Source organism: Ceratotherium simum, chromosome 6, assembly GCF_057802395.1.
Source record: "Ceratotherium simum simum isolate JZ-2026a chromosome 6, ASM5780239v1, whole genome shotgun sequence".
Taxonomy (NCBI): domain Eukaryota; kingdom Metazoa; phylum Chordata; class Mammalia; order Perissodactyla; family Rhinocerotidae; genus Ceratotherium; species Ceratotherium simum.
Window position 1 is genome coordinate 63,798,892 of NC_141905.1, and position 22,876 is coordinate 63,821,767.

Below are 22,876 nucleotides of genomic sequence, written 5' to 3' on the forward strand. Positions count from 1 at the left end.
AAATGACCCCCGTTGACATGGAGACTTGGAGGCCAAATGATTTACAACCCCTCCCTGCAAAAGGCAGGCTGTGGTCTGCAGGGGTGGAGGGCACACTGAGCCACCTTCCACTCCATTCCACAACCTTCCACGAACAAAACTGTTGGGCACTTCCTCTGTGCCCACAGCACCTGGCTGGGTTATCTCAGTGCACATGTAACCTCCAAAAGCCCTCTTGACCGCTCCTTCAGTTCCACATTACCTCATTTTGGGGATGGGAAAACAGAAAGGCAGAGAGGTTGAACGATGGTCAGAGATTACAGAGTCGAGTGGCAGGCCCTGACCCCAGCACCTGGCCCCGCAAAGCCACGCCCGCTGCCTCGCCAATGCACAACTGTTTCTCTGAGCCTGGTTTCCACCGTTCCTCGGGGGCCTGCTGGAGACGGGCAAAAGGCTAACCTATTGCCATTAGTGTGCAGGGGGACACACGAAATAGGACCCATTTACTTAGCTGACTGGCAGAACGGGGTTTAGAGGCACGACTCAAAGGCGGGGTCAGTTGATTTTGTAGGGACACATCTGCTTCTTCACCCACCAGCAAGGACCCCTCTCCCCTCCTGTGAGCACATGATCACATGTGACTCCAACGACAACCCGCCTGGGGAGGGGCATCTCTCTCTCTCCCGACAGAAGGAGAACAGGAGGCCATATAGCCAGGGAGGGGGAGGGCCAGGTATGGACCCGGGGACGCTACTGCTGGTCTCAGGAGGCTTCCTCTGCCCTGGGAGATGGGAGGACAGAGAGGACACACTGAGAGGTGTCAGGACCACAGTCCTGCTCCCCGATTCCTCCTCAAACCAGAGAGGCAGGCTGGAGGAGTAGAAAGAAGATGGTCTCCGAAACCAGAAAATTCTGGGTTCAAGTCCCGCTCCAGGTGTGAGCCTCCGTTTCCTTCTGTAACGTGGGGATAAGAATATATAACTCCTGGTGCAAACCTCTCTCATGAGCCTGACACGCAGTAGGAGGGTGCAGTCATGCTCCTCCCTCTGCTGAGAACACACGTTTGCATCTCATTCTGTCGTTTGCAGAGCTCTTGCCCAGCCCTCATGTCATCTGCGTCTCATAGATAATCCTTGGACATAGCAAGAGCAGGGATTCATCACTGTGCCCTTTTTGCAGATAGGAAAAGAGAGGCTTGGAGAAGCTACTCAAATGATCTGCCTTGAAGTTGTGTGGCTAGTAAGCAGCAGAGTTGGGCTGTGAACTCAAGACCACGCATCATCCTCTCCCCTGTGGTTTTCAACTACTCACATTGTGAACCAAGTCACTGATGAGTTCTGATGGTTTGTGGCATTTTCTTGTTTTTAAGGCTGTGGCAGCCTGCAAGGGAGATGGCCTTGTTAGGCCAGGTGAGCCTCTGACCTGGTAATGCTCTTTCCTCCCTCAAAGGGCCCGAGCCATTTTAGGCTCTTAGACTTACAGTATGGGTGAAAAGAAAAGGGACCCTTTAGGCAGGACTGCCATGTATGGGTGTGCAGGCTGCGCACTTTACAATCTCCATGGGCACCGTTCACAGAAAGTGCAGCATGAATGGCTCCCCTGGAGCTGTGCAACGCACACCTTTGTCTTCAGACTTTCCCCTCCACATCACCAGACGGCCCCAGGCATCTCCTTACCTGTCCCAGACAATTCCCCTGTACCATTCTTTCCCTTCCCTCTGTGGTAATCCCACCTGCCTCTCTCTCCCCTATCCTGGTACTTTAAGATTTCAGGGGAACAGAGATATGGGGTGAGGCAATCAACTAGCACCCCCTCCAACTCCTCTCTGCTACCCAACACTCTTCCCTGGCTGCCTTCTGCTCATCAGCTCCTGGGTGGACACTGGGTTTTTCTCTCCATTGAGAACCTACTCTGAGCTGCAGAGGTGAGGGATGTGTTCTGAGCAAGAGAGGGTGGCCATCAGGATGGAGTTTGGTCATGTATGTGAGAAGCCAGCATGACTGGGTGGGTCATCTTGACCTCTGGGCCCAGAGTATCCTGCTTCCAGAGAGAAAAAAGACCTCGGTTCCCCATTTCTCTCCAAATATGGAAACATCAGCCAGCCCTGGGCCACTAGTAATCAGAGATTTGGGTTCAAGTCTCGTGCCTGTCACATATCCAACCAGCTGTATGACTTCAGGAAAATCACCTAACCTCACTGGGCCTCAGTTTCCTCCTCTGTAGACAGGGCTCCTAATGTCTGTCATAAAATGCTATGTGTAGAAGCCATGTGGTGAACTCTCCAGGGACAGTCATTGTTATTTTCAGTGATGATTATAAAATCTGTTATAGCCGCCCAGGACTGCTGAGTTATTCAGCGGGTGAGTTTTCAGCCTGGGCAGCACCTGCCCTCCTAGACCTGCATTTCAGCTGGGAGCTTGGTGCCATCAACAGTTAAGAGCAAGGACTGCTAACCCTGAAAATCTGAATAGCATGACCATTATGTTCTCTGCTATCTCATCTGCTCCTTACAATAACCTGTGAGCTAGAAAGAGTTTACAGGAAAACCTGCTCCCCAAATGCAGAGACACCCTCGCTTGCCAGCCCTGGGGTAAAGGAAATGAGGAGCAAGCTTTGGCAATAGGAGTCTGGGGAATAATGGTCCCTGTCTTTTTGGCCCATCTTTCCTTGCCAGCTCTCCCTCTTCCTGTGTCCCCACAACCTGGCCTCCCCACGACGGCCTCAGCTTTAGCCCATACCGCCCAAGCACACGGGAGAGGCCTGAGCTACCACTCACTCTTTGGGGGGGTTGACATCCTCTGGTCGGGCCTCAAAGAACCGGAAGACTTCATCACACTGGGAAATGTGGGGAGGCAGCCGGACAAGTGCCTGTGGAGAGATGGGAAGAAAAGGCATCAGGCCTGATGAAACCGGGAACAGAAAAGCCAAAAGCAGGGTCAACTTGGTCTAACAGTGATGAGGGAGGCTCAAGGACTGTGCCGTGGAAGACACAGTCAACCAGCCACCCACCCACCCAACCAGACAATTGATCAACAAAATAACTATTTGGCTAACTAATGAAACAACTCTCCATCCATCCATCCCATCAACTAACCAACCAGCCAAGTAATCAACTAACCAATCAGTCAACTAATAAAAATAACTAACTAATCACTCAACCAACCAACCTATCAACCGTCCAGCCAACAAGTCAACCAACCAACCAGCCAAACAGCCAGTAAACCAACTAAACAATCTGCCAATCAAACAGAAAACAGTGACCGCCGAACCCTAGGTCTCAGGACCCTCAGGAAGTAGTCATTCTGCATGAACCCTGGAGGAATTCCCTCCTGCCCACAAAACAGGTCCAAGATCCTTAGCCTGACAATCCGAGGTCTTATCCCACCAGTCTTGTCTCCCACTTGCCACACTCCAGCTGCACCAGATATTCACAGCCTGACAGCACAATTAGTCATTTAACAACAAGTGGATAATTCTACCAAGAACAACACGGTGCTATGAGGGAGTTTGATAGGACCTAGGAAGATTGGGGGGCAGGGGTTTTAGGAAAGACTCTTTGAAGCTGAGTTCTGAAGGCTGGCTAAAAATTAACTGGTCAAGGTAGGTGGGGAGATCAAGCATGGTGGTTCCAGGAGCTGAATGAAGTTGGTGTGGCTTTAGTGTACTGAGTAAGAGAGAGGGGGCATGGGTCTGATCTAGCAGGGCCTTATGTGGGCTAAGCTGAGGATGCCTGGAGGAGCAGTACAAGTGAAGGGTGTGGAAAGGCTTCTTAGAAGAGTTGGCATGAGCTAGGCTAGAGGGGTTCACAGGATTTGGACAGGCAGAGAGGAGAGGGGTGGGCAGCCTATGGGGGACCACTGTCCAGGCAGGGCTGTGGGCCAGCTGTGAGCTTGTCATCCAGGGAGGGCTGAGAGTCTGCTGCTGGAAAGTGAGGGATTGGGTCAGACAATGGTCAGAGCTTCTCCAGCACATACCCACACCTTGTGGCCTGGGGCACATGGGACCCCTGACCTGGCTCAGTCCAACATGGAGGGGTAGGGGTATAGGTGAGGCGAGGCAAAGCCCTGCTTCCTGGGTCCCTCAATTCGGTATGGAGAGAAAACACTGGAATGATCCTTTGGTCCAAACAGACAGGAGAGGTCACTGCTGAAGCAGGGCTGAGGAACAGGGCCAAGAGAACTCTGGGCTGCAGCCAGAAGGGAGAGGAAAACCCAGGACTGCGGGGCTGTGAGGAGCCGCTGATAAGGAGGCTCCAGGTTAGTGGTCCGCCGGACATGAGCCTGTCACACGCCCGTGCCTCCCCAGGCCCCCTTCACCTGGGCTGCTTCAGACGCAATGACCTGATCCAGCAGCTACCCTGTGCCGAGCATGCTGGGGCCTCCCTGGTGCACCTCCTGGGAACCTCATGATGAGATCATGAGGGCAGATCTCATCCCCATGCTACAGAGGAGGAGACAGAGGCTCAGGGAGGCCCTGTGGCCTGCCCACAGGCCCCATCGAGGGTACCTTCCTTGCTGGAAGGTAAGCTCCACGCCGGCAGGGACTTCAGTCTCATCTGTTGTCTGCTGTGTCCACGGATCCTAGAAGAGTGCCTGGCACAGAGCAGGCCCTCAATAAGCATTTGTTCAAATGGATGAATGAGTGAATAAGGGTTTGGGTACGCAGAAGCCCCATCTCCAACAATAGTGGGACATGATAATGGGGCAAGAAAAGCCCCATGTGGTCTTAGGTCATATTGACAGAAGTACAGTGTTTAGGAAGAGGGAAGCGATAGTTTACTTCTTCTCTGAGCTGGTCGGGTAACAATTCAAGTGTGGCATCGAGCACTAGGCAACATATCCCAATGGCCTTCTCGATGCCAAACCCACACCCGGGCAAGACGAGACAAGACCCCACTGACGCAGGAAAGACAACACTGCAACTCCCAGCCGTTCCTCCAAGAGCCAGGCTTTCTAACAGATCACATCCGCAGGAACAGGAAACAGAAAAGAGGAGAAATTCACATGTAATGAGAACTACCACCTGTCAGGCTCCTCCTGGGCCTCTCGACTCTTCAATTACCCAACAAACAGGGCGGGCTTTTCATTCTGAGCCCGACAGGGGCTGTGCCCTAGTGTTACTGGGACGAGCTAGCCCTGGCCCCCGCCCTGCAAGAGCACACCTGACCACGTGTCACCCCATTTTGTCGTGGAGGTAGACGTCGTTGCCTCCGTTTAGGATGGGGACACTGAGGCTGCTGGGGGGGGTGCGGTGAGCCACAACTAAAGTAAGAGGCAGAATGAAGCCTGGTGCTCAGAAAGGAGGATGGGTGGAACCTGCCCCACAGGGTTCAGGTTTTCACTTAACACACGTGGTACGTGCTGTTTTCTCCCCCAGGGAGGGCAGAGGAAAAGGAAAACTGAGGAAGAAGAGAGAGACAGAGACAGAGAGATGGAGGGGGAGAGAGAGACTGAGACAGAGGGAGACAGAGAGACAGAGACAGAGAAACAGATATACAGAGAGATGAAGAGAGAAAGAAAGATGGAGGGAGAGAGAAACGGAGAGACAGAGGCAGAGAGAGAAGTGGAAATCAGGCGAGTGCAGGGCAAGAGCTCCTGGTGGGAGGCAGGAGGGTTTGAGGAGGGAGCACTAATGGGCCGGGATGGGCAGGAGGCAGGAGGGAAACCATTACCAGAGCCCCAGGCTGTGTGCAGAGTCGCTGCCACGGTCACCTCCCTGAAAGGTTCTGGGGGGCGGGGGGGGAGGCAGGGCAGGTTTCCAGCCCGGCCAGAGTCCTAGTGCCCTCCCAGCTCAGCGCACTGCCACCCACCCCAGCGCAGACCCTGGCTGGCCCCTGGCTCATCCAGCACCAGCGGTGAACATAGGGGCTGTTCATGCCGACAGAGACCAGCATTCTGGAGGCGAGGACGTGTGGGCTGTGAGAGCCTCAGACAAAGAGGCCTTTGGTTGAACCACCGCGGCATCTTGATTTAACAGGGAGCCCCGAGGAGAGCCGCATTGAGGGCTCGTCCCGATTTCAGGCTGACAAGAGGCTCTCAGCTCGGAGCAGCTTCCATTAGAGCCGCTGCCAAGCCCAGCTCTGGCCAAAATCATTTGGCAGGAGAGCCAGGTGCTGAGCAGTCAGTCCCCGAGGCCTGGGCTGGTGACAACTGCCAGAGCCCGGGAACCCCCAAACCCAGCTGTCCTGAGAGGAGCAGGTGGGGGCCAATACATGGGTATTTTCAGGGGCACCACCCCCGGCTCAGGCCTAAAATTCTGCCATTGGACATTCAGAATGTCCATAGGGTGGCTAAGTCAAGGCCTCGGGGCCAGGCAGACATGGGTTTGAGTCCTGGCTCTCCCCTTCCTGCGCTGTGTGATGCTGAATGCGTTACTTGCCCTCTCTGAGCTCAGTACAGTGGATTGGATGTGGCACCTGCGTGTTAGGAGGTTAAGTGAGATCATGAATAGGAGGAGCTTAGCACAGTGCCTGGCGCTGAGTAAACACTCGGTGAATTTTAGTCATCACACGATTGTCTTCGTTGTCACTATTCTTTAGGTGAAAGCAGTGATGCAGACTAGAAAGAACATTGGAATAGGAGTCAGGAGACCTCAATTCCAGTTCCAATTCTGCCATTATAGACTTGCTGCATGACCTTGGGCAGCTTACTTCAGCTCTCTGGTTATCGTTTCTTCTAGGATAAAATAGACTAGCTCTAGGATCTCAAACTGTCTCATGGAACACCTGTTTGATGAAATGAAATGAGTTCTGTGGGCCCATGTGAAACGGCGCCTTGTAGATCCCCATTTTGGGGATCACCATGTTCATCAGCATAGAAAAGGCCCTGAGAAGTCCTGCACAAAAGAAACCTGCAGAACTTTGTTTACTCAGCATTCATTAATAATAATGACATCCTGGGGGATTGACTCAGTCATCACATTAACTCTAAGAGATGCATATGATTATGATTCCAATTTTACAGAAGAAGAAACTAAAGCACAGAGAGGTTAAGTAATTTCCCAAGGCCACACAGGTCGTAAGCAGCAAGATTTTGAATCAGCCCATCTGAGTTTTGAGCCTATGCTTTGTCTCATCTGTTACACCGTACTGCCTCCAGCATTACCCACAGGCCTCTGACCGTGGAGCTGGTTTTCCTGTTGACAGCCCATAGAACACAGCTGGGACAAATCCAGGCTGCAGACATTCTGACGTTTCTTCTGGCTCTAAGTCAGGTCTGTGAGCAGCACTATTATCAGTGAATTCAGCGTCTGATCTATCAATCAATCTGACTGACTTTTCTCATATGGCGCTGACTCAGGTAAGGTCGGAGGGTCCTGAAGACCCCAGGTGGGAGAAGAGCTGGAATGGGCGTGACCTCATAGCCCTCAGCATCTAAGGAGGGGCCACTGCCCCGTGGGGCTGCCTAGAGCATGCAGGCCCTGCGGGATGTCGGCTGAGCTAACTTCAGTCTCTTCCCACCCTGCTATCCATGGTCCAGGGGGCTGGTGAGCTGGCTGAGAGCAGATCTGGGGATACAGGGCAAGAGAAGGGGCCGAGGGCAGTGGGTGCCAAGGCCGGGGAGACTGGTAATGAGGCACTGAAGAGCCAGCCGGGTTTTGCCATCAGCCAGTCCTTCCAGTGCTAAACTGCTCCCAAGACCATTTTCTGGGGGCCAGTGACTTGGGCCACCACTTGGCACCGTGTCATCATTCCAGATGGTGCAGATCTAAATAAGGCAGAAGGTGGCTGCACTGTGTGCCCCTGAGACCTCCACCCAGATATGGCGGGACAAGCCTGGTGTTTCAAGTGCAGCAGCGAGGGAGGGGCCCCAAGCTGACTGCGGTCAGACCTCCTGCTTCGAAACGATCCCCCTCCACGAAGCCCACTGCCCTGGGTAATGTTGGTCCCAGGACAGAAAGCGAAGTTGTGCATTTGGCCAGAACAACTGTGGGTGTCCTGCTCTTTCCACGGGGTCGAACATTTTCTTATTCTTAGCAGCATCGTTGTGGTTTCTAATCAAGGGAAATCCCATAGGTAAAATCCCAGCGACTCTGGGGAGGGTGAGGTGCAAGCCAGGGGCTGCAGTCCTGACTGGCCCCCACTCTCAGCCCCCATTGCCTGAGGCTGCCAGGACTGTTCCTCCCAGATCACCATCTGGGAAGCTGGGGGGCACCAAACTTCTGTAAATTGGAGTATTTCCAACACACGAGCTGTCTTTTTGAAGGATGTAAGCAGCAAATGCTTTTGAAATGGAAATAGAGTCTAATTCGCGGTTGGAGTTTAAGCTATTTCACAAGGGATCCTAGTACATCGGGGACTCGGGGACATGTCACCCTCCTCGGAGGTTTCCTCTGCTTGTGTGTGATCTTTGCATCTTGTCCTCAGATACTGGCTGGACAGCACGTGGGGCCAGGCTCCCTGATTGTTAGTGAAGACACAAAGATAAGAGATGTGGCCTTCAAGGAGCTCCTGGTCTGGAGAAGATGGACACACAGAAATGACCCTCCCACGGAGGATGAGCGTGCAGCGTGGAGGCATGCACAGAGTTTTCTGGGAAGCGGAAGAGCCGGGGTGGTCAGCTTTCCCTGGGGAGTCGGGGGACTTCTAGGAGGGGCACCATGGGAGCTGAATGCGTCCCCAGGAAAGGGGCAGAAGCCTAAGGGAGTCTGGCTAGTTGGGAATGGCTGCATTCCCGGCAGACTGGACTGCAGGGTGTGGGGGGGAGGGGTGGAGCTGAGCCCCGAGCGGTACTTGGCACACTCCCTAGAGTGTCTGGCTGAGCCGCTTGGAGGTTCTTGTGGGCAATGGAGCTCCTCTGAGGGCCTTAAAGGAGAAAAGGGACATAATTAGCTGTATCCCAGGCTGGAAACTCCTTTTCCTGGATCTGTCTGGACCAGAGGAGATGGAGAGATTCTGCCAACTGGGTTCCCCAGAGTCCAGACTACTCGAGAGGCATGAACAGACCAGTCTGGGCTCTCTGCCTCAGTCTCCCCCATCAGCAACACTCATGGCCCAGGCCCACCCTTCAAAGGAGAGCCACAAGCACAGTTATTCTCTCCGTAACTAGGACCGAGCATGCTGGGGAGCCTTGGCACTTCCTGAAGGAGTCTGTTTCGACTGCAACATGAACCTTTCTCTTCATTAAGGGAAGAGCCAACAATGGGCCTTGGTGGAAAATTCCCATGGTGGGAGGGAGAATACCTGGGACTAAGAACCACCACCAAGTTAGAGCCTCAGTTTTCAAATCTGGGAAGTGGGGATAAAAAGGAATGCATCCAGGAGATGGGGAGGGTTGAGTGGGGAGATCCTTACCCCTCAGGGTTGACCCCCGTGTTGGGCTTGGAGTCCCTCCCCCAGTCCAACTACAGCCAACCCCTCATCCCTTCCACAAAGAAAGCCATTGACCTTGAAAGCAAGTCTCCGTGGTGGACAGAACAACAGAAGCAAGCTCAGCTTCTTGGGCAGCAAAACAATTCTAGCCGCACCCACCAGGAAGTGGAGACTTACATAAACGCCATGACATGGCAGAGGGCAAGGTGATCACTCTCAAACACTCTCTCTCACTGCCCCCACCTGGGATATTTATTTTATCCCCTAGACAAACACTACAAACTTGTATTTCACACGCAGGAACAGGGTAAATGGAGTCACTTACGAGATTGCTATCTGAGACCCTGAAGTACAGTTCACCCTTGTTAGTGAGATGAAAGTCTTCAACTTGTCAAGGCCACAGAACCATTAAATACTAACCGCATAACCATATTGCTCATTAAATTAATTTATGGAGTTAAAGAAATGCCTTTGGAACCCTTCTTGATAGACACCGGCCCTCAAGTGCCACATAAAACAATCACCGGGCTGGTGCTCGGTAAATTTTCTGTGACGCTCATCCAATCTGCTCCATGTATGTTTAAAATTAACACTGAGATTTGGGCTGTGAAACCACCATTAGGCAGAGGGACCGTCTGGCCGGCAAGGGCAGGGAGCCCGAAGTCTGGGGAGTCCACTGCACGGTCAGACTTTCCACGTCTGAGTCCTGGCAGAGGAGCCGGCTGCTCTGCACGCAGAGCCAGCTTCACAATTTTGGGTGCGTTTGAATCCCCAGCAAATCCCAGACCTGGAGCCCATGTTGTCTAGCAGGTCCAAGGAAGAAGATGTTGGCCAGACAAGCAGAGCTGCATGTGCAGGGTACTGGAAAGAAAAACCTCCGAGTTTCTAAGCAGTGTGTCTGAGGACAGGCATAGACAAGGGAAGAGCTGACCATGGAATGGACTGTACATGGCACTGACCGTGGAATGTGCTGTGGGGGGCAGTGACGTTGAGTGAAATGTTGGATCCTGAGTGGCCACAGATTGGACTGTTGGACGGCAGAGCTGTGAAGTACAAACACGGGTGACAGTGACTATGGACTGGCTTATCCCTAATGACGATTCCAGGGTCATTCCAAGGTCTCAGACAATCAGACCACAGATCCCAGCTTTCTAGTTCAGCAGAATTAAAGGTCACTTCTGCACTGCCCTGGCCCCCGCCATTCTCAGAGTAAATTACGGCCTGTGGGATGGCTGGCTGGTTGGTGAACCCAGGACATTGCTCCTTGTGGCCCGGCTCTGAGCAGCTCTCATCTGCGCTAATCAGGTTAGGAGGCCCTCCTCTTGCTGGCCCTACTTAATGGCTTCCCCAGCCACCAGCAGCACCCCTGGGGCCCCAGAGCCCCGTGAATCTCCTCCTGATCCGGGAGTCCTGTTCAAAGCCTGATCCCGGGAGATAAGATGTTATTGGCTTCCTCCTCCAGCTGATGGAGGAGACTGCATTTCCACAGAGCCCAATGCAGATGCCTCGGGCTCCCCCAGCTCAGGGAGGCAGAGGCTGATTTGAGCCATAAATCCCAGAGGGAAGAGGCCTCCTCCTGCCCTTTGCCCCTTCCTCCATTAGCTTTGCCCATTTATTTAACTTCTTGGGAAAGGAATAAAGAGAAATAAAATCTCAGGCTGCAGCCATCAATTTAACTGGAAATGGCAAATGCCCTTTAAAGAGAAAGATGAATATTGATCTAAAGAAGAGGAGCTTCTAACTTAAGGGAATTCATTATTGGAGCATCCTTTTAGGTTAAGGCAGAAAATGTAACCAGGTATAACCTGCACAGTCACGAAATTCAAACTTGGGTTCATGGAGAGTATATGGGAGCGCTCATTTTCCTAACACCAGTTAATAAATTCAGCAACTTGGTTCTTATTCAAACATTTTTATTGCCAAACATAGTGATTCAGAACTATAACATATCAGTGCAGAAAGGGACCTTACAGTAACAACTCCGTGTCGGGACGGAGCATTTCAGAAGTTACAAACACTGTGATAGACACTCTCCCACTCAACCCCTTTCATGAACCCCATGAGATACTTGTTTTTACCCCCATTTTACAGATGAAGAAACTAGTACTCAGAGAGGTAAAGCAACTTGCTCAAGGTCACACAGCTAGTAGGTGGAGCGCTAAGATTTGAGCCCAGCTCTTCTCACTCGAATACCAGCACTCGCAACAAAACATTATCCCACACGTGCCTCTCCTCAAGACTCTTGAGTCAGACTCCACAGTAGGTTTCATTTAACTAAGAACTTGCATCTCCATTAAAGCCAGTGGTGCCCAGCGGTAACATTAAACTGCTTACACCTTGTAATAAAAACAACAAAAGGCTAGCGTCTACTGAACGTTCCTCTGTCTCTGACACCATGCTGTTGCCTTACGTGTGTCAGTTGATTCATCCCCACGACTACCTTCTGTGGAGGCGCTCCTCTCCTTCCTATTGTACAGACATGGACACTGAGGCACCTGGAAGTTAAGTAACTTGCCCCAGTTCACGAAGCTAGTCAGGGGTTGGAACCCAGGAGCTCTGGCCATCTGGAGGCCACGTGCCAAGGCCACTACAGTGGGAGCCTCTCCTTCTCACTGCAGGGGTCTTGGACTCTAATCAAAGGAGGAAGACAGTCGGGCTCTGCTTCACAACACTGCTGTCGCTCTCACTGCTGTTTGGCATTGGCTGTTGTAAATGTGTGTGTGCACGCATGTATGTATGTGCGAGCATTTGCATCCATAAAGATGTGTCCATAAAGATCTGCATCTATCAAAACTCCTGTGAAAAAACAAATAGGCATTTTGGATGCTAATGAACTCAGAACTGATTCCAACAACGTCCCAAAAGGAATTCAAAGAAAGAGATCTTCTATGTCCAGCGAAATGCCACATACAGAATTCTTTCAGCAGGAGGTCCCTTCACTTAGCTCCCAGCCGGTGGAAGTGATTTAAAAGAGTGTTTAGTAAACATAGACAGGTCCTGAAAGGAGCAGAGGCTCAGCTGGGAGCCCGAGGCCTTCATGCCCCAGAGCGGGGCCCAGTCACGGGGTGACCCCTCCCTAAGGGACACCCACACCCGCTCCTCTGGCCAGGAAACACCAGGCTTCAGGATGCCTCTGCTAAACCACAGCCAAGACTTTTGTACAGACAGCCTTCCTTCTCAGAGGGACAGCCCCTCCCCCACCCCCAGACACACCCTTACCCGGCAGTACTCGTCAATGGGCTTCAGCCTTTTCACAGCTACATCCCGGATGTGGCTTCTCCGGAAGAGGATCTTGCCTGGAAGAGAGATGCTTGTGAGCTGGGTGATTCCAGGTAGAGCTGCCATAGGACCAGGGACCCCCGCCCTCCTCTCACTCCCCTCTCCCTTGGCTTCTCCGCGTCTTAGCTGGTCATCACCTGTCACCACCTCTGCCCGTTGTCAAGGAAACAAGGAGGACTGGTCACCTCTCCCAGAGGGCAGAAGGCGCTCAAGGCTGAGGGCCCAGGACCTCATGGGCAGATGAGGAGCCCTGGAGGCTGCCATCTTGGCCAAGTCACCTTCTCTGGGTCTAATGTCGGGATCCATGCCCTGACGTGGGCGTGGCTCCCAAATGACCTCGCAAATGAATACAAAGGATGGCCCAACCCACATGCTGTGTTTTGTTTTCAGGCCCATCCCTCTTTGAGAAATCAGCATTCATTCCTACCAGCCAGGCAGGAATTCCTATTCTTAGATTAGGTGGGTGGCTACTTCCAAGGCAGGCACAAGCCAATGCCAAGGGGAGCACAGCTGCCCCAGCCTGACTGTTCTCCCAGCCTCCATACACACAGCATCCAGCCATAGGGGCTGATGCACAGCTGGTCTGGGGTGCCCCTCTACAGGGATGGGGCTTACAGGAAACGCCAGCCCCTCAAACCTTCCCCGCAGGCTCTTCCGAGAGGGCCGAATTCAATTACAACAAGACATCAATGCATAGGCCTTTTACGGTTGGTTAAATTTAGAATCTGAACCCCTTGTTTTGACATTCAAGGCCCAACATGGCTGAAAATTCTGTGCCCAGTGGCTGTCAAGGTCTAGGCCAATGCCCCCTTTCAGAAGGCCCTCCTCGACTGGCCGAGCTGGGAGTAATCTCCCTCTTTCCAGAACACCCACACACTGTCTATTCCTAAGGCAGTAGCCACATGCTGCTGTGTTACAGATATTTCGGAGTCCCCTCCACCAGCAGCCTGTCTGACTCATCTTAGGGCCCACGGAGTCCGCCACATGGTGAAGTGCTCACCCTGTGGCTGTAACAGGCATCTGTTGTCCACGTCTGCCCAATTTCTCTTTGGAGAACCACCTTCCTCCAGTCCCGGTTCTTGTGGTTCAGATGGAGCTAACCACACCCCCTGGCAACAAAGGTAGGCACGGGACCCAGCCTCACCAACCAGAGATGGGCAGGGGACCCGATCTGGGCAAACGAGGCTCAGCCCTGAGACTTCAGCTGGCGCCTTCTCTCTCTGGAGGTGCTAAGCTCCAGGATGAAAGCCCAAAGCTTTTAGTGGCCATCTTTATTATTGCCTGAGAAGGAAGCCGATTAGGAAAAAAGATTTGTGTCCGGCACAAGGCAGGTGCTCGATAAATGTCTCTTGAATGACTGAAGAGCAGAGCCAAGAGATGGCGAAGGGCAGATTCCTTTGACATCATTTGAGCAGCTGGATATAGCTATTCCTGAACCCAGAGTCTACCTGGTACTTTTCACTTGTATAAAACAATAAAATTATTTTATTATTTTTTTTTCCCCCCAAAGCCCCAGTAGATAGTTGTCCATCATAGTTGCACATCCTTCTAGTTGCTGTATGTGGGATGCGGCCTCAGCATGGCTGGAGAAACGGCACGTCGGTGCGCGCCTGGGATCCGAACCAGGGCCGCCAGCAGCGGAGCGCGTGGACTTAACCGCTAAGCCACGGGGCCGGCCCAGTAAAATTATTTTTAATTTAACTAGTTGGAGATGGATTTTCATCACTTGCTTTAAAGGGGTCCTAACTGAGATAATTCCCACTGCGTGTGAACAAATATGTAGACTGCATGTTCATCCACTTAAGCTTCCTCTGTCATGGTCCAAGTGAAGTACTAAGCATTGCCTTGGTTTAGGCTGTTTCTCCAGAAGCAGACCCAGAGACGAGGAATTGAATGCACATCGTTTATTTGGGAGGCGCTGCTGGGAAACACCAGTAGAGGAGTGGGAAGTAAGGCAGGGAGAGAAGGAAGTATTATCAAGCCAGTTAATCACTGTGGCGGCGGAGCTCAGTTCTGTGGCGGCGGAGCTCAGTTCTGTTGGGGAGCTCCAGGAGATGACACAGCACACACCACGGACGGATCCCAACCGAAGGCGAGGGGGCTCGGGTATTTATCTCCAAGTCACTGCTTGTGTTGATCTTCTGAGAGCATTAATTCTGGCACTTCTGGCCAAGGGTGCTAGCGGGGCCAGAACAAAGCCCCCAGGTGTCCCCAGGAGCATCCTTTGGCAGGTAGAGGTGAATGGTAAGGGGACCTGGGGGCACTGAAAGCACAGGCAGCTGCTTCAGCATCCGACTTCCCTGTCACCACGGTCCTGGTCACCAGCCCTGCTCCAGTCAGACGGCGGGACATCTAACTCGTCACGTTGCGTGTGACTTGTTTCCATCCGTGTCTCTCGTCTCTGCACATATGGCGCGAACCAGCGGCAGCGGTCTGCAGCTCCTGCCTCCCCTTGGCGCCACACGCCCCACTTAGCACCAGGCTTTGCATACAGGAGATGCCCCATAGGTACTTGTGGTCCGTTCACTTTCCCCTCCCAGACTCTCCCTCCCTCTCTCCCTGAAGCCAGGCAGAGGGGCCATCTCCCGTCTGAGGGACGACACTGTGCAGGCTGGACAATGTCATCAAGATAAACCAGCTCCGCCACGTGTTCCTTTTGAAAGAAGATAAAACGTGATTTATCAAGACACTGGAGACGGCCGCTTTTCCCCGGGGGAAGATGTCACAGATTTGGTATTCCTGGCCTCTGCCTCCTACCCTTTTTTGGCTGCCTGTCACTTTATTGCCTGCGTGCCGCAGAGCACATGTGTGCCGCCATGGGGACGGCGTGTAAAAATAAACGCATGGCGTGAGGGGACCGCTCTCAGGACTGACAAGATGATGGGCGGCCCTGGGGCTGGGGGCTGAGCCTTCTAACTGAGCCAGTGACCCAGCAGGAGCTGGAGGTCGCCCAGGCCCAGTGACACCAGCGGTCCAGCGGTATCTCACAGGACCCTGAAGGACGCATCTCAGAAGCAGAGGAAACCAAAGGAGAGACCACAGGAGGGCCAGCGCCCACAGACTGGCTCAGCCATGCGCTCCTTTTGAAAGGAGACAAAATGCGCTTTATCCATTCTCCAAAAATAGCACTCCTGCTCTTTCTCATCCTGTTGGAGGACAAAGAGGAAAGGAGGGAGATGGGGAGACAAACGGGGTCCCCCTCCCAGGCCCTCATCTCAAGGCTGGCCAAACCTCTGACTGAGTCTGGTGTCCCTGAGATCAGAGATAGAGACAGAGATAGAGATCAGATAGGACCTGATCCAGCGGCAAAGACAGAACTAGCAAAATAGTTAAGGGACAGTGAAGGCCTCCACGAGGTGCAGAAGGTTCTGAAAAGGGAGGGATGGGGGTCGGGAGGTGGGAGGGCTCTGCCTGGCCCCTCAGCCACACCGGCACAGGACCCCCACCTTGCCCCTTGAGCCCACCCTCTGCCAGTGAGGCCGCCACGCCTCTGGGCTGGACCTTCCATCCCCTCCACAGGGCTCGTGGGTCTGTGGTTCAGGTGCACAGCCAGAGGGGCATTTCCGTACCAGCTATTTCCTGCTCAAGTTTTTGGAATCCCAACAGGGCTTCTCCCCTTCCCGCTGAAATCCTGACAGGAGTCCCCCTTTCTTTTCTCGGCGCTTTGGTGCAGGCAGTGGGGGTGGGGAAGGGAAGGGAGGGAAGATCTGGAAGGGATTCTATGGTCTCGATTTCTCTGTTAGGAATCCACACCACACTCTGAAAGCCAAACCGGTGACCATATTAAAAGGGAGAGAAAAAAAGGAGGAGGAGGAAAAGCCCTATTAAGGAAGCAGAGACCACAGGGCATTAAAGGCCTCTTGTAAATGTAATTCAGCCCATTTACAGGGAGGCCAGTCTCCTGCCTGAGTCTTCAAAGCCACGCAGATGCTGCCCCAGAAATAGGATAAGCAGACACCCGGGGCATGAAACAGACCTCAGGACTTAACTCCTTCCTGAGAGCGGGAAAGAGAGCTGTTGGACCGATGGGGTGCGAGCACGTAAGTATAGGTCGTGCCACTCTGGCTGGGCTGAGAAGGTGGGACCGGCAGAAAGAGCAGGGGCCTCGGCGGGAGACCTGGGTTCAGGTCCTGCCTGGGCCACAGACTGGCTGTGTGACCTTGAAGCAGTTCCTTCCTCCACCGGGGCCTCTGCATCCTCATCTGGAGACTGAAGGGCCGGGGCTCCATGGCTGCTCCCCTAGAGGTCCTAAGGTTGATTTAGTGGGAGTGGTGGAATTGAGAGGAGCAGAGGAGGAGACAAGTGGTAATAGCTAAGTGCTTACTATGTGCCAGGCACATGCTGACAGCTTTTCATTGGGTTCTCTTGCTTAATCCTCACAACAACTTTGAAGCAAGTACTTTTATTATCCCCACTTTGCCCAGGAGGAGATGGTGGCTCAGAGAAGTTGAAGGACTTGTCCAAAGTCACACAGCTATTAAGTGGTTGAGTTGGGATTTCAACCTGGGGTTTTGGAGCTCGGATAGTGATGGGGAGAGAGAAGGCAACAAATCCAGAGAGATCTTTGGGCTCAGATCATGGAAGGCTTTGAGAGCCATAGTGAGGACTTAGGATTTTATTGTGTGATAGGGACATCATTAATGTCTCCTCCATGCCAGGTGCTGTGCTGAGGTCTGGGGAACAGCCGTCTCGGGGGTTGACTGAGAATTAAGCAAGCAGTAACTGTGGATGGTGGGATACGCCATGGTGCATGACCCCCCCGAGGTCTCTGCCTCTCAGATACAAGTGAATGAATGACCGAGTGAATGAAGGACTGAGTGAATGGGTGAAGGAGAGTGAAAGAATGAATGGACCAAGTAGCAGGGAAGGAGAGGTGACCCAGTATCTAATAGTGGACTTTGAGGAGAAAGAGCTCCCTGTCCTTTAAAGGACCCTTCCTGTCCCCACCCCACACCCCCCGCCACCCTAGCTGGGCAGGTCCAGCCCAGCAGAACCAGGGGGATGCTCACCTTCACAAGTGGGTGGGCATCACCCAGGGGAGGGAGGTCCATCTCTGCCCCACCCCCTAATCTGGCCTGACCTTCTCACCGTGAGTGTCCACTGGGGGCCAGGACACACAGGCGGGGCACTGACTCAGGAAGGTCCCCATACGTGGGTGGCAGAAGTGTTTCTCCCTCTCACCCAGGATATCAGGCACTTAATGAGGTGTCTGAGTGGCACCTGATGGGTCTTAGTAGTTGGCATTTGCTTCTGGAGAATGAATTATTTCAAGAAGGCGAGAGATGAGGACATGGCTCCTTCTTACTGATAGAGAGAAGTGGATAAAGAAAAGATGGAAAATTCTGAAAGTAGTTAAACCTCTAGGCCAGCCACAGCCTCCAGAGTCCTCCTTGTGACATGTGGAATCCATGGAGGATTCCTTAAGCAGGAGTCAGGGGGCCAGGGGCCCAGGAAGAGCAGAAATACCAGACACAGCACCACTGGCCAGGGAGCCCCCTACCCAGCCATGAATAGTCTGCAGCAACTCCACAAACTTGGCTAGTACCCATTGTACAGGGCGTTAAGAGGTCACTGGCTACAGGGGTGACAGGAGAGGGCTAGCCTCGGAACCTCTTTCGGTCTATCCCAGCTGATCTGTTCTTGGCAGCCTCTCCTTTTCAAGATTCACAGCGTATATGCGTGCATGTTCACATCCTCCTATAACTCCCTCTTCCTTGCCTTTTCTGCCACCTGGAATGCCATTCACCCATCCATCTATCCATCCATCCACCCATCCATCCATCCATCCATCTATCCATCACTGTCTTGATGAAGGGTCTGCTCTGGGTGCTGAGAACACCGCAGTGAACAAGATGGATGGGGGCCCTGCTCTCAAGGTTTTTACTTTCTAATTGGGAAGGGTGTGTGCATGGGAGGGAGACAGGATATAATTTTCATACATAGTTAGTAATTTGGTTACACATATATGTCTCCTTCCACCTCTATAAAGAGAATAAAACAGGGTAATGGGAAGGGGCATGCCTAGGGGTGGGAGAATTCGGCTACTGGTCAGGGAAGTCTCTCTGATTTCAGTGGAGACTTTGAGGAGAAGGAGGCAGCCATGCAAAGCTCTGGAGCAAGAGGAGTCAGCCAGAGGCAACCCCAGAGCAGAGTTGGAAGGCGGAAAAGAGGCCATTTAGGAGTCTTGTAGCCACAGAAAGGAGTTTGGTTTTCTTCTAAGTGCCCTTGGGCCTCCCTCCCCATCCTAAGGCACAGTTTCCCTGTCCTAAGACCTTCTCCATGAAGCCTTCCTTGAATGCCTGCCTCGCTCTCTATTTACCAACCTCCCGGACCCTCTGGCAGTCACCCCATTCTCACCCTCCCTCCCCTGCTGTCCTGGAGAATGTCAGGGAGCTGCCATCCCAGGTCCCCTTCTCACCTTCCCAGTGGGCCCCCTGATACGTAGGCCAGCTCTTTCCAGCTACCCCAGCCTCTGAGGGCACAGATGTTCCCAACCCTGTCCCTTCAGTGCAGCCCAGAGAGCCTGGAGCATCACAGGGGACTCGCCTAAGAAACAGGGGAGACCACAGAAGGGCCCAGAGGCCCACAGACCGCATGGCGCAGAGGAGTCATTCTCCATGAATGACACTCTTGCCCATCTAATTGGATCTGAGGACAAAAAGGAAACGGGTGTGTTAGTCTCCCAGGGCTACCGTAACAAATTACCAAAAACCTGGTGGCTTAAAACAACAGCAATTTATTCTCTCCCAGTTCTGAGGCCAGAAGTTTGAAATCAAGGTGTCAGCAGGGCCACGCTCCCTCTGAAGGCTCTAGGGGACAATCCTTCCCTGACTCTTCCAGCTTTTGGTGGCTCCAGGCATTCCTTAGCTTGTGGCAGCATCACTCCTATCTCTGCTTCTGTCTTCACATGGCCTTCCCCCTCTGTCTGTGTCTCAAATCTCCCTCTGCTTTTCTCTTATAAGGATGCCTGTCTTTGGGTTTAATGCCCACCCTAAATTCAGGATGATCTCATCTCGAGATCCTTAACTTAGTTACATCTGCAAAGACCCTTTTTCCAAATGAGGTCATATTCACAGGTTCTGGGGTTAGGATGTGGACATATCTTTTTGGGGGCCACTATTCAACCCACTACAGGGGGTTATGGGAGAGTCCACAGGGCTGGCCAGACCCTGACTGGACTGCAATCATCTGAGGGAAGGGGTGACTTTCTATACCCCCTGCCCCTGGTGATACCCGGCAGGTGCTGGGGGTAACAAATGCGAGTGTTTCCTGATGCCCTGAGGAGGGACAGGGGAGTGTCTGGAAAGAGTGGGTCAAGGGTCTCTGGAGCCCTAGAGGGGAGAGGCAAACTGTGAGGATCTGAGAGCTGAGTGAAGCGGGGGTTCCTCTCAGGCTCGGCTGGCTGATGTGGCTCCCAGGAAAGAAGAAACTAATTTCCCAACCAATTAGAGTAAGGAAGACATGAGGGTTACTAGAAGGACACCCCCATAATGCCATGTATGCTCATGGGGTGTGCTCTGGTCTGACTGTTGGTGCCCCTCAAAGTGCATAGGTTGAAATCCTAACACCCAATGTGATGGTATTAGGAGGTGGGGCCTTTGGGAGGCGATTAGGCCATGAGCGGGGAGCCCTCATGAAGGGGATTAGTGCTCTTATAAAAGAGACCCCAAAAACGCCCTAGCCCCTCCATCACGTGAGGACACAGTAAGAAGGCTACAACCCTGAAGAGGGCCCTCTTCCCACCATGCTGCCCCCTGATCTCAGACTTCCAGCCTCCAGAACTGTGAGAGAGAAATTTCGGTTGTTTATAAGCAACTCGGTCTGTGGTATTTTGTTATAGCAGCCTGAACAGTCTAAGACAGAGTCAGGAGACACAGGCAATGCCTGTGGGGAAGAAAAAGGAATAATGAATCTTCCTCAGTCTTCTTCTCCCACAGCTCTCTGTAGTCTGAAGACCTGGCGTGGGTCCACGTGTGAAGTGGGCCAGGCCAGCAAACAAACCCTTTGTCCAACTGCCCTAATCAGGTGCCTTGAACTGTGCTGTTTGCTGACAGATTGATGAAGACAGAAGCTCTTAAGTAAAGAGCCTTGGGCATAGGAGGCCAGGGAGAACATGATGCATGGATGCAAGGATCCACTAATGGCTCTTCCTTCCCCGGGCAAAACAAAAACAAACAATCCCTCCTTCATTTTCATCCATTTAATTTCAGAGGGGCTGACACCAACCCCCACCTCCAGGGGTAACCCCAGTCAGCAGGTAACCCAAGTCGGTCCTATGAGAGTCAGTCTGGGACTTTTGCTGGAACTACCAAGGAAGAGAAGTGCTCTTTTTTGACAGGGGCTGCTAACTCATAAACTGTAAGCCCCAAGTTGCTGGGGAGCATCTTTGTATATCTCTGTCACCACGTGGGGAAAGCCTTTCTGAGAATGAAGTCACCAGAGAAGAAAGCAAAGATGAGAGCTGGAAAGACACAATTTGGTCACCTAGATCCAGCCATGCCTGAAACCATTACCCCTGAAGTTTTCAGTTATGTGAGCCAATAAATTCCCCTTTTTTTCTTAAATCAGTTTGAGATAGGTCTAGTCCTGTCTTCTGGGGGCTCCTGACGAGTATATCTGGCTCTGCCATTTACTACTGGGTGATATGGGACAAGTCACAACCTATTTGAATCTCAGTTTCCTCACACTGCAAAATGGGCATGATACAGTCAAGTGCTGCTTAACGATGCATCTAAGAAATGCATGGTTAGGCAATTTCGTCATTGTGCAAACATCATAGAGGGTACTTACACAAACCTAGATGGTATAGCCTACTACACACCCAGGCTATATGGTACTAATCTTATGGGATCACTGTCATATACGTAGTCCATCATTGAGTGAAATGTCATTTTGCATGACCATAATGCCTAACTCAAAGGATTACTGTAAGAAGTCAATGAACTAGTGTATAAAAGCATTTAACCCAGAGCTCAGCCCACAATAAATGTTGAACAAATGGGATCTCTGTGAGCTGGAATTCCAGGTCAAGTAGGTGGGGTGCTGTGGGGGTGGGGTACAGCCTGCTCTGCCTGTCTCCTCGCTGGCCACGTGGAGTCCACGCACAGCAGTGCTTTCCAGCACCTGTCCGTGCACCTGGCTTCCCCACCCAAGGTCAAATACTGACTCCCTTCGGCCTGCAGCAACCTTCTCTGATTCAAGCCCCAGCCCCCTAAACACACCGCGTCTCCCACACAGCTCCCACTTCTCCTCTATGGGACACTCCTCCATCGGCCCAATTCTAAGAGCAGAGAAGGTGACACAGCGGAGAGGCCGTGATTACTCACGCCATCCGCCCCCCTGGGGCCCTCTAGGATGACTGACACAGGTGAGTCTCCCCACCCGCGCTCTCCGCCCCTCTCCCACACACTCTGGGAAACAGACTTGCAAAAATCCACTGGGGTTTCGCCATACATCAAAACCTTAACCTTCTTGCAGCCACAGCACATTTACAGGAAGAAGGAGCACGTCTAGAGGGAAAAATGATCTTCCAGATTCTGGTCTAGAGGTTCCCATACCCAGCGCAGAGCCAGGCTGAAGGGAACCAAGTCTTGCATTCCTCCATCCTCAGTGGGGCCAGGTGGGATTTTCACGTGTCTGCTAGAAATAAAGCACCTGGTCCCAGCATAGCAGAGGTTTTAATACTGAACCAAACGGAATTGAAGGTTTTTTGAGCACCTTTATAGAACTATGAGACCAGAACAATTTTTTTCCTTTAAAAACAATTTTTTTTGAAGTGTAATAAACATACAGAAAAGTGAACATGCATGTGTATAACTCGATGAATTTCACAAACTGAACCCACTGATGTAACGAGCACCCAGGCCAAGGAATGGAGCATAGCCTATCCCCCAGGAGACCTTCATTGCGCCGGAACAGATCTCAGGTGGGGTTTGTTAGAAGTTCTGTACCAGTGTGAATGCTAGAACTTGAGGCTGACTGGGTGACATCTAGTGCAGAGAAGGGGCACTAACACATTTATTGATTTTAGTGATATTTTTATTTTCTCCAGGCTTATTGAAAAATACATGCTTTATGATTTGATTCAAGTTGCAGCAAATTTAAGTGCATAGTGAGTCTGGATCCATGGAATGAGGTCCCTTTTGTGGGAAATGTGAACACACTTTTGATTTATGAATTGTTGTAAACAAGGGGTAAATGCTGACCCACAGGGTTAGCTTTGGGAAGAACAGCGTAAACAGAAATAAAATAGAATTTGCCAACTTGTTCTCCCTTGCTTTGGAGAATGCCCAGGCTTGGTCGTGAGCC

General features: G+C 52.2%; 1 protein-coding gene across 4 annotated transcripts in view; it reads right to left on the minus strand.

The window, feature by feature from the left end:
* The window catches only part of SH3PXD2A (SH3 and PX domains 2A), a 237,339-nt gene that overhangs the window by 106,063 nt on the left and 108,400 nt on the right, over positions 1 to 22,876 (minus strand). For all 4 annotated transcript variants that reach the window (XM_087432546.1, XM_087432544.1, XM_087432545.1 and 1 more), the window contains exons 4-5: positions 12,509 to 12,585; positions 2,756 to 2,847 (exon numbers count right to left, since the gene is read on the minus strand). In XM_087432546.1, coding sequence (XP_087288672.1) covers positions 2,756 to 2,847; positions 12,509 to 12,585 — 169 coding nt within the window. The remainder of the gene's footprint in view (positions 1 to 2,755; positions 2,848 to 12,508; positions 12,586 to 22,876) is intronic.